Below are 16,223 nucleotides of genomic sequence, written 5' to 3'. Positions count from 1 at the left end.
ATTGAAATTTCAGCCTTCACGACATAGGAAAACGGCCAAATAAACAGCTATTTTCATGGAGGAGGGTCAAGATATTAACTGATATGCATGAAATTTCATATGTAGCTATATAATCCCTAGTGTAGTAAGATAAGACCTTTGGAGCAGGCATTTTTTAAAAAAAGTTTTTTATGAACCGCCCTCGTAGGGCAGTAATTGTTCCTTGATAATTTGTCACCCCCCTCCATGATGGAACCTGGGGCAGCCCGCCCCCCCTTCCTACGCCGCTGTATGGTACATGCAAATGTATGTGATGGTGGGCCTGGTAGGCTCTTTTGAATGGAAAAACTGTTGTCAGAGCATGAAATTTGAAATGGAGGAATTGTGGGAAGAGGCCACAACACTTTCTCTACTTTGCATCCCCCGCTCACACACACTCACAGAGTCCAAAATGCAATATGCAGTCAGATTTAAAATATTATGGGTGCATGTGTGTGCAGCAATTTGGAGTGCGGAAATAACAGGCCGGGAAATGGTGAGGCCCTCCCTCCCATCTGCCCCCTCTCTGCTGCTGATCCCAGTCCTTGGAAGTGGCTTTTATTGGTCAAGATGGTCTGTCATTCTGCAGCTCGTCAGTGTATTTGCATGTAGCCCAAAGTTTTGTCAAGGCCAATAGCTAGCATCGTAAATCCGTTGAGGGAACAGCAAGATCAGGACAGTGTAACATGTCGTTTGGGGCATCCTTTATTTACAGCCATTTACCGGCTTATCATCTTCAACTGGATTTCACCCTCCATGATATCCATCCTCCCATTTGATCGGCCCATTTGACTGGGGTGGCTGCATCAGGTTGCCTTTTAATTGTGGCTCTTCCATCTTAATTTATTTCTCCCGTCTGAAACCTTAGACCGAAGTAATCTCTGCATTCTGCCCTCCATGCATGTTTTGTTTGTAGGGGGCTTGTCGCTCGCTCGACAATTACTCTTGCTCAGATTAGGATGGAACCTGAGCCGAAATGCAGCTCCGTGCCATATCTGTGTGCAGCCACACGGAGCCAGCTTCATTCTTGCCAGTTAATACCAGCACATCCATCACCAGGTGAAGAAATGCTCCCATTTACTACTGTGACACCTCCGACCTTTTCATATGCCTTTCTCATTTATGCACTCATTTCACAGTTCAGCTGCTCTCTTTGAAGAAAGCGGGATACAAAATGCTCCCATGCCACAAAGTCCCTTTCAAATCTGGCCCATTACCGAATCAGCAATTATCACTTTCTCCACTGTCTTCCCTAGCAAAGAGCAAGGAAGCTGATGCTCACTCAATGTGATTAAGGCCCAAGATATAGTCAAGCCTGGTGCTCAAATGCCACCACACTCAGTGGGGGACTGCTTGTGACACTGCACAGATGTGCAATTTTAATGGATGCCCCTGAATATGCATGGTTGGTTGGGTGGGTGGATCCCACACATAACAACAACAACAACAACAACAACAACAACAACAATAACACTGCATTTTTCGCTCTATAAGATGCACCAGACCATAAGACACACCTAGTTTTTGGAGGAGAAACACAAGAAAAAAATATTCTGAATCCCAGAAGCCAGAACAGCAAGAGGGATCGCTGCGCAGTGAAAGCAGCAATCCTTCTTGCTGTTCTGGCTTCTGGGATAGTTGCGTAGCCTGCATTCGCTCCATAAGACACACACACATTTCCCCTTACTTTTTAGGAGGGAAAAAGTGAGTCTTATAGAGCAAAAAATACGGTAATTTTATTTATACCCAGATCATCTGGCTGGGTTTCCCCAGCACCCTGGGTGGCTCCCAACAGAATATTAAAAACACCATAAAACATCAAACATTAAAAACTTCCTCAAACAGGGCTGCTTTCAGATGTCTTCTAAAAGTCAGATAGTTGTGGCTGCCACACATCCAGAGAAGTCTTGATTGACCGTCAGGTGTTAAAAGCTTGAAAATGTGCTACCACAGTGCATTTTCACCAAATATCAATCTATAGAGTGTTGTGAGTTTGAAGTTGGTTGCTCTGGATGACCTCCTTGAATCCTTCCCATTACTGACTTTAAGACTTCGGTGAATGAGTCCTCTATCAGTGTAGGTTCCTGAGGGATACCTGATCAGAGCACTGAAGTTCTTAATAAGTGGTGATTGGGAGTGGCCGCCAAGGCCATATAACACTGGTCCTGGAAGACCTACATTGGATCCCATGATGTTTCCAAGCACAATTCAAAGTGTTGGTGCTGACCTTTAAAGCCCTAAACAGCCTCGGCCCTGCATACCTGAAGGAGCATCTCCACCCCCATCGTTCAGCCCAGACACTGAGGTCCAGCTCCGAGGGCTTTCTGGCGATTCCCTCACTGCAAGATGTGAGGTAGCCGGGAACCAGACAGTGGGCCTTCTCGGCAGTGGCATCCGCCCTGTGGAAACCCTCTCACCAGATGTCAAGGAAATCAACAACTACCTGACTTTTAGAAGACATCTGAAGGCAGCCCTGTTTAGGGAAGTTTTTAATGTTTGATCTCTTATTGTGTTTTTAATATCCTGTTAGAAGCCGCCCAGATTGGCTGGGGAGGCCCGGCCAGATGGGCGGGATATAAATAATGAGTTGTTGTTGTTTGTTAGGGAAATTCATTGTTGATTTTCCATAGTTGGCCCACAAGGACTAGGAAATGGGCAGAGAGACCAGGTGGGATTTCGCTAAGTCTTATTCAGAGTAGACCTATTGAAATTAATGGACCTAACTTAGAATTGTTCAGTGCCTAGCCTTGTATTTCAATGGGTCTGTTCTGAGTAAAACTTAGTTAAATATCATTCATGGTTCAGGAAAGGAGAATGGCTCTTTTCCTCACTGAGGGATGTGGTTATCCAGGGAAAGGACCACATAGGAGGCAGTGAAGAACCTTAGGTGCCACTAGCAACAGGAGCCACAGAGAGGTTACCCAACTGCATCCAACCCAACAAGAGAGGTTATTGCCCTTAGGGGCATGTATGACCAAGATGGTACATTGCCTAATTGCTTTATCCATCAAACAATTGATCTGATCCTTTCACAAAGCTAGGATTCCCTAAATATCCCCCCCCCACTATACCATCAGCATTTTAATTATTCATCTAATTTGTCCAACCCTTCGCCCCCGCCCTGCTTTTTTTAGTTTACTAAATTTATCCCGCCCTTCCTTGAGACATATTGTCAACTGACCTTTTGCCACTTGTCTTATTTCATTAGGATTGTTACTTATAGCTTTCGCCAACACGACTTGGTCTTGTGCTATTCTGACTTCATTCAGAACGTTATTTCACATCCACCTCACTCATAACATTATTTTCCGCCTCCAAAGCATCATTGCTGAGGTAATGTGTATGTGTTATTTGCTTCGCTTTGCACACTCTAAAGTGTTGATAAAGTTGATAATAATAATTCCAGTAAATGAAATGATGTGGTTGATATCACGACTAGTCTAGTCCACTCAATCCAAACAAATGGGATTTCTTATTCTACAGTATATACAGCCACTCCCAGTATCTAATGAGTAAACTCAACTACAATCTTTTTCTGGCTGTAATCTGATCTTGCACAGACCCTTTATCATTTAATAGCCAAATTTATGTAATCTTCTAGCATGTTTTAAGTATAACCATATTACTTTTCTTTTTATTACAAATCAGCTGCAACTTCTTTTTGTTTTTTTATGTAGCATTTTAACAGTGTTCTGTTACAGAGCTTGGAATCTTGGATATTAATTTTATAAACCCCATATGAATCAATTATACGGCACGTTTTCACTTTTAAGATTGCATTTCCTTTTAATGTCTCCTTCACAAGCTCTTTTACATTTCCATTATTTTTATGTATCTATTTATAGAGATGCCACTCCATAAAGATTTGAGGATCCTTGGGGGGGGGGAGAGAGTCCTACTATGCCAATACATAGGTAAACAGCCTTATTTATCATGGAACGAGTTAGCTTTCTAAAAATGAAGTGATCTCATAGTGCAGGAAAAACGCTGAGCCGCTCATTGATTGATGTGGGTTCTAAAAATACATTTCCCCCCACTAAACATGCCAAACTTTGAAAGGTTGGCAAGAATCAAAGAAGTCATTCAGAACACAGAGCGAGAGAGCATTGTTGGGTGATTGGAAGTGTTTCTAGCATATTTTATCCTCACCTATGAATGGTTTCCCACAACTTTTTTTTAATAAAAAAAATCCTTTGGAAATCAGTTCTTATGATTCCTTGGGGGAAGACCAATGCTGCATTTACATATAAGCTAAACAAGCTATGTCAGGGACGCGGGTGGCGCTGTGGGTAAAAGCCTCAGCGCCTAGGGCTTGCCTATCGAAAGGTCGGCGGTTCGAATCCCCGCGGCGGGGTGCGCTCCCGCTGCTCGGTCCCAGCGCCTGCCAACCTAGCAGTTCGAAAGCACCCCCGGGTGCAAGTAGATAAATAGGTACCGCTTACCAGCGGGAAGGTAAACGGCGTTCCGAGTGCTGCGCTGGCTCGCCAGATGCAGCTTTGTCACGCTGGCCACGTGACCCGGAAGTGTCTCCGGACAGCGCTGGCCCCCAGCCTCTTGAGTGAGATGGGCGCACAAACCCCAGAGTCTGTCAAGACTGGCCCGTTCGGGCAGGGGTACCTTTACCTTTACCTTTAAACAAGCTATAGCTTAGGGTCCTACTTTCTTGGGGGCTCCCCCCCATAAAGGAAAACAACAACTGGATGTACATTTCCAAAATATGATAAAAAACAAATATAATAAACCTACACACAGCAACAGTGTTTTGTGTTGTGTTGTATAGGCTCCTATGATGTAAGTAATGGGTACCGCCTGCTAGCCTATTAGGTCCATAAATTACCATATAGCATATATTCAACACACACAAAGAGTGACAATTTGTTATTCACAAAGGACAGCTGGACATATAAAGGACCCCATTACCTTCAGTAGCTTAGGGCCTCATCAAACCTAAATCCGGCCCTGGGGAAGACATGTGCTTTAAATGCCAGTTCCCAGCCCATGACGTCCATACACGCTGATCAGGCTTGCATTCCTGTGGAGGTCACTTTGGTGCTGGTAATTCATTGCTTTTGCTAATAATTTTCTTGGCTTACAAAAGTACATAAAGGGTAAAGGGACCCCTGACCATTAGGTCCAGTCGTGACCAACTCTGGGGTTGCAGCGCTCATCTTGCTTTATTGGCCGAGGGAGCCAGCGTACAGCTTCTGGGTCATGTGGCCAGCATGACTAAGCCGCTTCTGGCAAACCAGAGCAGTGCACAGAAAAGCCGTTTACCTTCGCGCCAGAGCGGTACCTATGTATCTACTTTCACTTTGTTGTGCTTTCGAACTGCTAGGTTGGCAGGAGCAGGGACCGAGCAACAGGAGCTCACCCCATCGCGGGGATTCGAACTGCCGACCTTCTGATCAAGGAGTCCTAGGTTCTGTTGTTTAACCCACAGCACCACCCGCATCCCCTACATACATACATCGCCTCTATTTTCAGATCATAAAGTCCTTTCTATGGATCAGTTCTATTCGGTGTGACACTTTAATGTGTAGCGGTTTGACTCCACCTCCAGAGCCACACTCCATAGTCTCTTGAGACAGATGGATGCCAACGATTCCTTCCAACTTAAGATGTTAGGGACTAAAGCTGGAATGTGCGATATAACAAGCTTCTTTCACCTCCTCCCTATACCAGGAGGACCATTGATCCCAAGGAAGGACACATACATGCAGACAGAAGTCACTAGGTTCTATCACTGACATCTCCAGTTGAATTAGGGAGTGAGGAATCCATGACCCTTCTAGATATCGCAAGACTACAACTCCCAAATCCCTGACCACTGGCAATGCTGGTTGTGACCTATGGAAGCTGGAGTCCGTGACATCTGAATAATGACAGGTTCCCCACCACTGAGTTAATAATCTCAGGAAAAGACAAAAGATCCTGAGGTGCAATTGCAAGTTGTTATTATTGAGCTAAATTGACCAATAGTTTGACTCATTCCGAGTGACATGTTCACAAGTCTCTGGGGTAAATCTCCTCTTGCAGATTTCTCTGTATTGCCTTTTCCTGTCATGTTTCTGATGCCAGTTTCCTCACTGGCAACCATGGACTGGATGCTAAAGTTAGATTTGCATTATTATGAGGAAGACGCCACTGAATTCTGCATTTACATATGTTAGCTTATTAAGCTGCTCCGTAGAGCTTGTCACCTTTAACCTTATTCATGTATTGCAGCACTAACGTTAATTTATCCTTATGATGCATTTGGGAGACTGCTGCTTTTAAATGCAGCACCTTGCAATATGAAGATGTTTTACATTCTGATTACATTGCTTCACTGCAGTATTACGATGGGGGGGAGTAGTCATTGCTTATGATTCCTTTTCATACATAACTGTACTTGGACAAAACCTATTGTGTTTATAATACCCATTTTTTATAAAATCTCTCTCTGTGTGTGTTTGTGTGTGTGTGTGTGTGTGTAAGAGAGAGAAAGAGAGTATACATATAAATATAAACACATAATCTTCTAAAGGGCACTTATAATTGGTATCATTCTTAATAATAGGGTCTTCTTGCCAATAGCATTTCACTATGAAGCAGCCTGGTGGACAGTTGCCTATTTCTCCTTCTTGGGCATGGGTCTTGACTGGGTGTATCCAGGCACTCTGGGAGGAAGAGGAAACTGGTTTTCTAAATCCATTTCAATTGGTGTAGAGGTAGAGGTTTTGGCACAGAAACTGCTTTGGTAGTCCTGTACATTGACCTTTGTCAGAAGAGAGGAGAAAGGTGTCCCTGTTACTGTATTTTTCGCTCTATGAGACGCACTAGACCACAATATGACCTAGTTTTTGGAGGAGGAAAACAAGGAAAAAAATATTCTGAATCCCAGAAGCCAGAACAGCAAGAGGGATCACAGCGCAGTGAAAGCAGCAATCCCTCTTGCTGATCTGGCTTCTGTGATAGCTGCGCAGCCTGCATTTGCTCCATAAGACACACCCACATTTCCCCTTACTTTTTAGGAGGGAAAAGTGAATCTTATACAGCAAAAATACGGTAATTCTCTTTGACCTCTTAGATGCTTTTAATACCATCACCCATGGTATCCTTCTGGAGCAGCTATCCAAATTGTGGGTGGGTGGCACTGCTTTGCGGTGGTTCCGGTCCTACTTGGATTATATCATTTCCATAGAGTGATGCTTTCAACCCCATGGAGCCTTCAATGTGGAGTTCCTCAGGAGTTTTGGGGTACATTGTCAGCAATATGCTGACAACACACAGCCTCCTTGGACTGGATGAGAGTCAACAAACTGAAGTTCAATCCAGTTAAGAATGAGGCACTGTTAGTGGCTGGTTCCCTAAACTGGATGGAAGGAAGGTTGCCTGCTCTTGATAAGGTTACTCTCCCTCTGAAGGAGCGGGTGCATAGCTTGGGGATTCTTCTGGATCCTTTGCTCTTGCTTGAGGCTTCCACCAGCTCTGACTGTTGGCCATGTTATGCCCCTATCTGGAAATGGATAGCCTAACTTCTGTTGTCTGTGTTCTGGCAACCTCTAGGTTAGATTACTGCAATGCACTGTATGTAGGGCTGCCTCTGGAGATAGTTCATAAACTTCGGATAGCGCAGAATTTGGTGACCAGGTTGCTCATCAGCGCAAGATGGTTTGTGCATATTACAGCAGTCCTGGCCCAGCTGCAATGGCTGCCAATTAGTTTTCTGGCCCAATTCAAAGTGCCGGTTTTGACCTATAAAACTTTACACCGATATAGCTGACTCTTGCAATAACAGTAGCCATATAATACCTTTTCTTGCACATAAGTGAATGGGAATAATTTGTGCTCCATTGTTGCATGGAGTGTGGACAGTACAGAAAAGAGTAAATTATTTCTGTTTTAGAATGCAGCTATAAATGCAGGGCACCCAGAGCCAAGGCAGATAAATGGCCGGGAGAGCTATAGAATGCAGTTTTGTGGAAAATATGATAATAGATTCTGCAAGTATAGCCCCCTGTGGAGAAATATACAACCTGAATAATATATTTTTGAGGAAAGAAAAGGTTTTGAATGGGGATATGTTGATACTTGGAAGCCACTGAAGATATAAGTTCTACTATGTGCAAACTCAAGATAAATCAAGATAAACTGGAACTTAAAGTTCTAAAAGCAATGGTTCTACACCACCTCAAAGGGTTGTAAAAGCACCAGCAATGCAATATCTCCCTTGAGTATTGATATATTGCAATGAAATTTGATATACACTTTTACACTTTTTTGGTTTGCAGTTCCGTCTTCAGCTTGAACTCCACACCTATATTTCAAAGAGGGGGAAGGAATATGCAGAAGATACCACAGTGTGATATCTGCCTTGATGAATGAGCTATCAGAACTAAAGTTGCCATGAAGTCAGTATAAAAGTTTTCACTTCAAGTTTGGATATCACGTCAATCATGCCTTTGGGTCAGGAAAACTGTAAAACATTTTAAAACAGTACTTTCCCTTGAACATTGAAAAATACCAGTGAAACTTCCAATGTATATAATTGCAACATAATCAAATGAATGTCTGACTTCATTCCTCCAGCACCTCCCTGCCTCTATTTTCCAGTGTGGGGAAAATATGCAAAAATCAGTGTAATGTTATTATACAAGATTTAGCCTATACTTTAATTGCCACAGGAATAAAACTTTGTTACCTCTGCATCCTTATTGGTTTTGTGTTGCAACTGTGCCCAACTCTCTCAATGAACTTACAGAAGGCAGTGCATCCATCTTCAGTCACTTGGTTCTCATGCATCAGCTAGTTCTGGCCATTAAGATTTATATACTGATTTGTTCATTAACATAACCAAACGGAAGGCAACTTTTTATTCCATGGACAGAAACTGTTCCAGTGTCTGCAAGTATGAGGCCTGTACTTGCAGGGCTATATATCTGCTGAGAATCTAATATGGTAATATGTATCACTTTCTCAAAGATGCATTTGTACTTTGCACAACGCTCCTCCGATGTCCTTCCATGACGTCGTCGTCATTGTCAACTCCTAGACACTGGCAAAATTCTATTGTGGCTGAAGGGAGGTATTAATGTTTCAATTTCAGTTCAAATTTCCTGCCAATAACTGAATGGGATTCCCCCTCCCCAAAACTAGAAAATGCCAACACTGCATGACTATTGAGGAGGCGGGCAAGTATCTGCACAGAATTGCACCCAACATTAAATACCACTTGATGCCCCAGCTCTTTAATTTAATAGTTCTTCTTCCTTGCAAAGTGCTCTAAATACTGTATACCAGTTGCATCCTAAGCGGTGCGTTTAACCCTCCCCTCGCCGGCCACTTTCACGCCCTGAAACATTTTCCCCAGCTGCTATTGGCTAAACCCTGGTCCCAAGGCATGGACAGAGTCAAAACATTCAGAGGCGCGCGCGCATGCGCAGTAAGAGGTTGGCATCCTAAACCTTGCATTCTTACTCTCCTGGGGCTCAGCGGACCTTATATTTCCGTGTAAACCTGATTAGATTCGGCTTGCAGGTGAACCCTCCTGGGCCCGGCCCCTGATCTGGAGGAGCAGCTCCGCAATGTGTTTCTACTTCACCTCTCCAATATCCTCTCACTCATAAACCGAGAGTTGGGGACCCTAAACAAGACCCCCAAAGCCACCTCTCTCCCTCATCCCAGCAACGAACCGCGCCTGCCCAGTCCTCCCGCCACTCCGCGCTTCCCAAGAAACGCGACAGCTGTTCTGTTCGCAACGTCCCGGCCGCTTCTTTCGCGTGTGTTTTTTGCAGGCTGGGCTTGACGTCAGCGCGCTTTTCTCGAGTTGCCGTCGCGGCGGGTTGGGAGTTGGTGAAGCAGAGAGCGAGAGAGCGACGCTGTTGCCTCACCAGAAGCTGCTTCCCGCGCTGCGCTCTCTCTCTCTCCCCCCCACCCCGCCGCCCCGCGCTGCTGCTGGGTCCGGAAGGCGCCGCTGGTGGCACGCCGCTGCGCCAGAACCCGCGGAGTGGTGCATTTAGCTGACGGCAGAGGAGCGGGAGGAGTCCTCCTCCTCCTGCTCCTCCTCAGAGGGAGCCGAGGCGCCGGCGAGAGGGGAGATGTCCAGGAGCGAGGCGCTGCCTCCTGAGGAGAAGATTCTCCTCAAGAGAAGATCCGAGCCCTCTAAGTGGGAAGTGGGGGGATAAAGGGGTCTTCTTCTTCCTCCTCCACTCCTTCAGCGCTGAACGAAACGGGACTTGTCTTGTGGGGAACAAACGAAGAAACCCGCTTCTCCCAGAAACGAAGAAGCCGCTTCTCCAAGAAAGGCGTCCCGCGGCTGGGGGAAAAAAACAGCCTGTGAGGAGCAAAAAGGCGGGATAAGCGGACGAGCTCTCGAGAAGCCCCTTTCGCGAGAGGGAATCGCCCGAGGCGCCTAGAGAGAGAAGGGGGGAGGCGCGCGCGCGCGCGCAATCGAGGTTGTGCCACCGAGTGGCCTCTTGGCCAACTGAGGAGAAAGCAGCCCGGCCGCTCGGGCGCGGGAAGGGGGAGACGAGCGCGCACGTGGCCACGGAGGAAGGCGAGTGGGTTGGGCGAGCCCGCCCGCCCGCCTTCCGCGGCTGCTGCTGCGCGCGCGGCGTCCGGAGGCACTCGCGGAGCGGCGGGCGCCGCCGTCCCTTCCCGCTCTGCGCGCGGCTCGCTGAGGTAAAGCGCCTCAGCCATGGCCCTCAAGGACGGCGGCGGAGGGGTGAGCGGCGGCGGCGGCGCCACCATTCTGCCCATTAGCGACATGGTGTCGTCGTGCTCCTCTCCGTCGGCGCCGGGCGCCTTCCCTGAGGTGGTGGAGCTGAACGTGGGCGGGCAGGTGTACGTGACCAAGCACGCGACGCTGCTGAGCGTGCCGGACAGCACTTTGGCGCGCATGTTCTCGCCCCGCCGGAGCGCCCCGCGGGAGCTGCCCCGGGACAGCCGCGCGCGCTTCTTCATCGACCGCGACGGCTTCCTCTTCAGGTACGTGCTGGATTACCTGCGCGACAAGCAGCTGGCGCTGCCCGAGCACTTCCCGGAGAAGGAGCGCCTGCTCCGCGAAGCCGAGCACTTCCAGCTGGCCGAGCTGGTCAAGCTGCTGTCGCCCAAGGTGGCCAAGCAGAGCTCGCTCAACGACGAGGGCTGCCAGAGCGACCTGGAGGACGCCAACTCGCCCGGCAGCGGCGAGCTCCTGGTGGCGCAGCACCAGCCGCCGCGCAGCGCCGGGGAGAAGCGCGCCGGCTTCATCACCGTGGGCTACCGCGGCTCGTACACCACGGTGCGCGAGAACCAGGCCGACGCCAAGTTCCGCCGCGTGGCGCGCATCATGGTGTGCGGCCGCATCGCCCTGGCCAAGGAGATCTTCGGCGAGACGCTCAACGAGAGCCGGGACCCGGACCGCCCGCCCGAGAAGTACACGTCGCGCTTCTACCTGAAGTTCACCTACCTGGAGCAGGCCTTCGACCGCCTCTCCGAAGCCGGCTTCCACATGGTGGCTTGCAACTCCACCGGCACCGCCGCCTTCATCAACCAGTACCGAGAGGACAAGATCTGGAGCAGCTACACCGAGTACATCTTCTACAGTAAGTCCCCGATGCTCTTCCTTCCCCGGTGGTGAGAAGCTGGAGGTGGAGGCTTAACGATTAATAATAAAAATTATTATTATTATTATTATTATTATTATTATTAAGACTTGCCCGGAGAGCTCAGTTGGTTAGAGCATGGTGCTGATCCCGCCAAGGTTGCAGTTTTGATCCCCTTATGGGGCAGCTGTGTTTTCCTGCATTGCAGGGGGTCGGACTAGATGATGCTTAGAGCCCCTTCCGACTCTACAATTGTTGTTGTTTAGTCTTGTCCGACTCTTCATGACCTCATGGACCAGAGCACACCAGGCACTCCTGTCTTCCACTGCCTCCCGCAGTTTGGTCAAACTCATGCTGGTAGCTTCGAGAACACTGCCCAACCATCTCGTCCTCCGTCGTCCCCTTCTCCTTGTGCCCTCCATCTTTCCCAACATCAGGGTCTTTTCCAGGGAGTCTTCTCTTCTCATGAGGTGGCCAAAGTATTGGAGCCTCAGCTTCAGGATCTGTCCTTCCAGTGAGCACTCAGGGCTGATTTCCTTAAGAATGGAGAGGTTTGATCTTCTTGCAGTCCATGGGACTCTCAAGAGTCTCCTCCAGCACCAGAATTCAAAAGCATCAATTCTTTGGCAATCAGCCTTCTTTATGGTCCAGCTCTCACTTCCATACATCACTACTGGGGAAACCATAGCTTTAACACTCTACAATTATATGACTCTGTTTATACCTTGCCCATCTGGCTGGGTTTCCCCAGCCACTCCAGGGTTCACAAAAGTGATTTATAAACTTTATTTTGAAGGCTCCACAGTGAGAGATGGAACTAAATCGGTCTCTAAACATGTGCAGAGTGTATTTTAGTCTCCCTCCTACAGAACAAGGGGCAAGGATGGAAGAACAGAGGGAACCTGGCAGCTTTCCATGCAGTCCTGCATTCTCTTTCGAAGAGTTTCCAACCAGATGCTGCTGGGAACCCCCAAAGCCCTGTGTATCTAGTCAGGCTCGATCCCTGACAGTGCTGGCTTTAGTTGCTGGGATATGGAGATTAGGGTGTTGCTAGGTAATTGAAAATATTTCCTTTATTTCATCGCTTTAAAGATGTAGTTGGTCCCCTTTAGAATTCTGCATTAATTTGCCCAGTGCTGCGGGCACTCATGTGTAGAAATGTCTCATTGCAAAGAATCTCGTCTTGTAAAGCCCACTTAGGCTCATACATACTGCAAAGGAAGAGAAATTTCCATGTGGAAAGTAGCTAAATAAGTTACAACTTATCCATTAACTACCACTGCACCAAGTATACCACAAATCTTTATCCCTATACGTAGTATTTAAATGTGTGTGGCAGGAAAAAGAAGAGCCCCTAAGCCCTCAGTTTCTAATGTGTAATCTATTTCGACTTGAAACAGAACATAGTCCTGGAAACCCAGCCAGATGGGTGGGGTATAAATCATAAAATTATTATTAACACTTTTGGAACAAATTCATTGAGATTTGCATACCATTTATACATTGGGCACCTGTGCAGTGAAATACCAGTAGGAGGGCAAATTTGACTTTTTTAGGATGGGAAAGCTCTTCCCAGATAAGTTTAAGAACTCCTGACATTGTCTCATCCCAAGGCAGATACAGTACACAAATTCATGTTCATCACCCACCTGCTCGCTATTCTTGGTAACTCCAAACCAAATATGTGAACTGTTTTCCTGGGAAAGTATTGCTTAACTTGAAACTGGGTGATACAAAAAAGTTCCATATGTGGTGATGTATATCACCACTTTGTACTTGAGTGTGTGAATATGCATGTGTGAAGTGGAACTCAACCCGTATTTTTAGTCCTCAAATAAGTTGTCTTGACCTGATGCAAGTTGTTCTTGATCATTTTACTTTGAACCAGTAACTTAAATCAAGAGGATCAAGTTGGAACTTACTGTGGTGGCACCAAGTCACTAACAGCTTATTAATATTATGGTTGTTGCAATTGTCAGTCTTTGGAAATGGGTGAATGGGTTCTTATATTTAAGGTTTTAATATTTTTCCATGCAAAAAGTTTGGAGCTCCCCGTTCCTGCCTATCAAAACTATTTGAAGCCCCCCAAAACCACAGCCTTTCTCCTTTTTTAAAGAAAGGTTTAGAGAGTGATGCTGTTTGACTTTGAGGGTTTCACAGAGTTTGTTGAAGGAAGCTTTGCACAAGATTAAAGCAGGCAATGCTAGAAGTAAGGAAGGGTTTTTAATATTTCATCACTACATTTCCTTCCATTCTCATTAACTACAAAGTAAACAGACTCCATCTGGACACATTTCAGTGGAGGACAGAACAGCAAGAAGAGTCTCAGTTTTCCAAAGGCTACTGAAAAGATAAACCTCAAAAAGAAAAAAAACAAGAAGCTTCTCAGTAGGAAAAATTCTTTAAATAACTCTCTCTTAGGTTCGGTGTGCATAAGTGTACTGTACAAACTTCAAGACATCTGGAAATGAAAAAATAAACTGTAGCTGCATACTGCTAGACGGCATCCTTAAATCTCACAAAGTACATGTTGTGTTGAACGATAAGTAGGAAGTGATTTGAACTAAAGAAAAGCATAACTGGATTCCATATGCGAACGTCTATTTGGCAGATTTTTCCTTCCCAAGTCTCAGTAAGCTTTAGGTCTTTTTAAAAAATGTTTGAAAGGGTTTGAGTTAAGTCCTGTATATGAGAGACAGAGTGGAGTGAGTGTAATTTTTCCTCTTTACTTTTGTGAAGGTGCCTGTGTGTTTATGCTTTAGCAAAGGAGGGAACCATGGATAGAGGAAATTGGAGCACTCTAGTGCAGTGGCTTTGTGACTAGGAAATGACTGCAATTTAGCACTTTTAAACAAATCAAACAAAATATAATGGGAAGTCATTTATGGATTTTCACTGATTGGCATTTTAAGCAGCAGCTGAGGACAACTTATGCACCCATTAGGCTTTTTGAAATTGCTGCCAGCTTCCTATCTGTGACCATGTGCAGGAGAAAACATGTTGCAGGTCATTACACATCTGCCCCTTTTTTGCAGTGATATTGAAAAGCCTTTCCACATTCCATGTGGTGGCAGCTGCTGGTTGCAGTGGTTTAAGGAGACCACCTTGAGCTTGGTGGTCACGCGAATCGACTTTGAGGGCCAAACTAGACACAAGGTTAATTGTCTGAATGTAGTTAACATGCACTTTAAAATATTGGTATGTAAACAGCAGTCACGGGGAACTTGAGGTAGCATTGCAACCACAGGGAGTGGACAGGGAGAGTTTAACCCTTTCACAGTTCCCACAAAATACCCCCAGCTGCTACTTGTACTGGAAGGTAAAGGGACCCCTGACCATTAGGTCCAGTCGTGGCCGACTCTGGGGTTGTGGCGCTCATCTCGCTTTATTGGCCGAGGGAGCCGGAGTACAGCTTCTGGGTCATGTGGCCAGCATGACTAAGCCGCTTCTGGCGAACCAGAGCAGCGCACGGAAACGCCGTTTACCTTCCCGCCGGAGCGGTATCTATTTATCTACTTGCACTTTGATGTGCTTTCGAACTGCTAGGTTGGCAGGAGCTGGGACCGAGCAATGGGAGCTCACCCTGTTGTGGGGATTCGAACCACCGACCTTCTGATCGGCAAGTTCTAGGCTCTGTGGTTTAACCCACAGCGCCACCCTGTCCCTGTACTGGAAGAGAAGCCTCAATTTTTGCCACTCCAGCACTAAGCATACCACTTACAGTCATGCAGCTCACAGCTCGTTCTATTCTGTGTCCCTTCACCCTTCTTGTCAGTGCCTTCCCTATCCCACCCCACTTTTACCTTCCTAGTCTGTGCCCCTCCTTGTGGTTCATTTTGACCTTTAACCCCATTTCTTTCACTTTGGTGTCCCCAGTCAAATCCTGGGCTGCTTTCTGCCCTCCACCTATCTGGTTCCATCTCCTTGATGTCCAAAGGGTTCCCTGCAAATATGGACTACAAACATTAAACGAGCAGACTCTCCCTGGTACAACCAGTTATTATCAGTTTGGTTTGTGTCTCATGAAAACAGCTCCAGAGAGGTAGGCCAATGGAAGATGGTGGCCTGATGGTGCTATTTGGTTTTGCCACTTGTTCCCAAAATCTGCATGCTTACAAATAAGTCTCCAAATCTATTATTCCAGCTTTTCTTATAGGTGTAAAAATAACTATCAGAATAATCTTTGTGTTGCAGAGTCCTGTTGAACACTGAGTGTGCAATTACTAAGTTTTTTTCTCAACTTTGACTTCTGCTCTAACAGACTATCTAGACTTAATTACTCTCTTCCTTGCTACCTCTTGTATCAGGAACAGTATTTACAAGGACTCCTACCTGCCATATTAAGCTACTTGTAAATCCTGGCAAGACAGAGACTCAGTGTGTGATTGGTTCTTGCATCTGAGAACTTGGCCAACAGCCTGCCCTGGAGGGAATTGTACTCACTATGAAGGAGTAGGCAGGCAGCCTGGGTTTGCTCCTGGATCCAGCTTTGTAACAGAGGCCCAAGAGATTTCAGTGAGGCTGGTTTACTAGCTTCAGTTGGTACCACAGCTGTAATCATTCCTGAATCAGGAAAGGTTAACCACAGTAATTCAGACATTGGTAACTTGAAGACTGGATTACTGAAGTGCAGTCCGT

General features: G+C 46.4%; 1 protein-coding gene across 1 annotated transcript in view; it reads left to right on the top strand.

The window, feature by feature from the left end:
- Positions 1-10,654: 10,654 nt before the first annotated feature.
- The window catches only part of KCTD8 (potassium channel tetramerization domain containing 8), a 46,858-nt gene continuing 41,289 nt past the window's right edge, over positions 10,655-16,223 (top strand). Inside the window, exon 1 of the mRNA XM_082238255.1 lies at positions 10,655-11,585. Coding sequence (XP_082094381.1) covers positions 10,697-11,585 — 889 coding nt within the window. The 5' untranslated portion in view covers positions 10,655-10,696. The remainder of the gene's footprint in view (positions 11,586-16,223) is intronic.

The sequence above is a fragment of the Podarcis vaucheri genome, assembly GCF_965113315.1.
Source record: "Podarcis vaucheri genome assembly, chromosome: 9".
Taxonomy (NCBI): Eukaryota; Metazoa; Chordata; class Lepidosauria; order Squamata; family Lacertidae; genus Podarcis; species Podarcis vaucheri.
The sequence above is the reverse complement of the archived record's forward strand: the minus strand, read 5'-3'. Positions and strand labels throughout refer to the sequence as shown.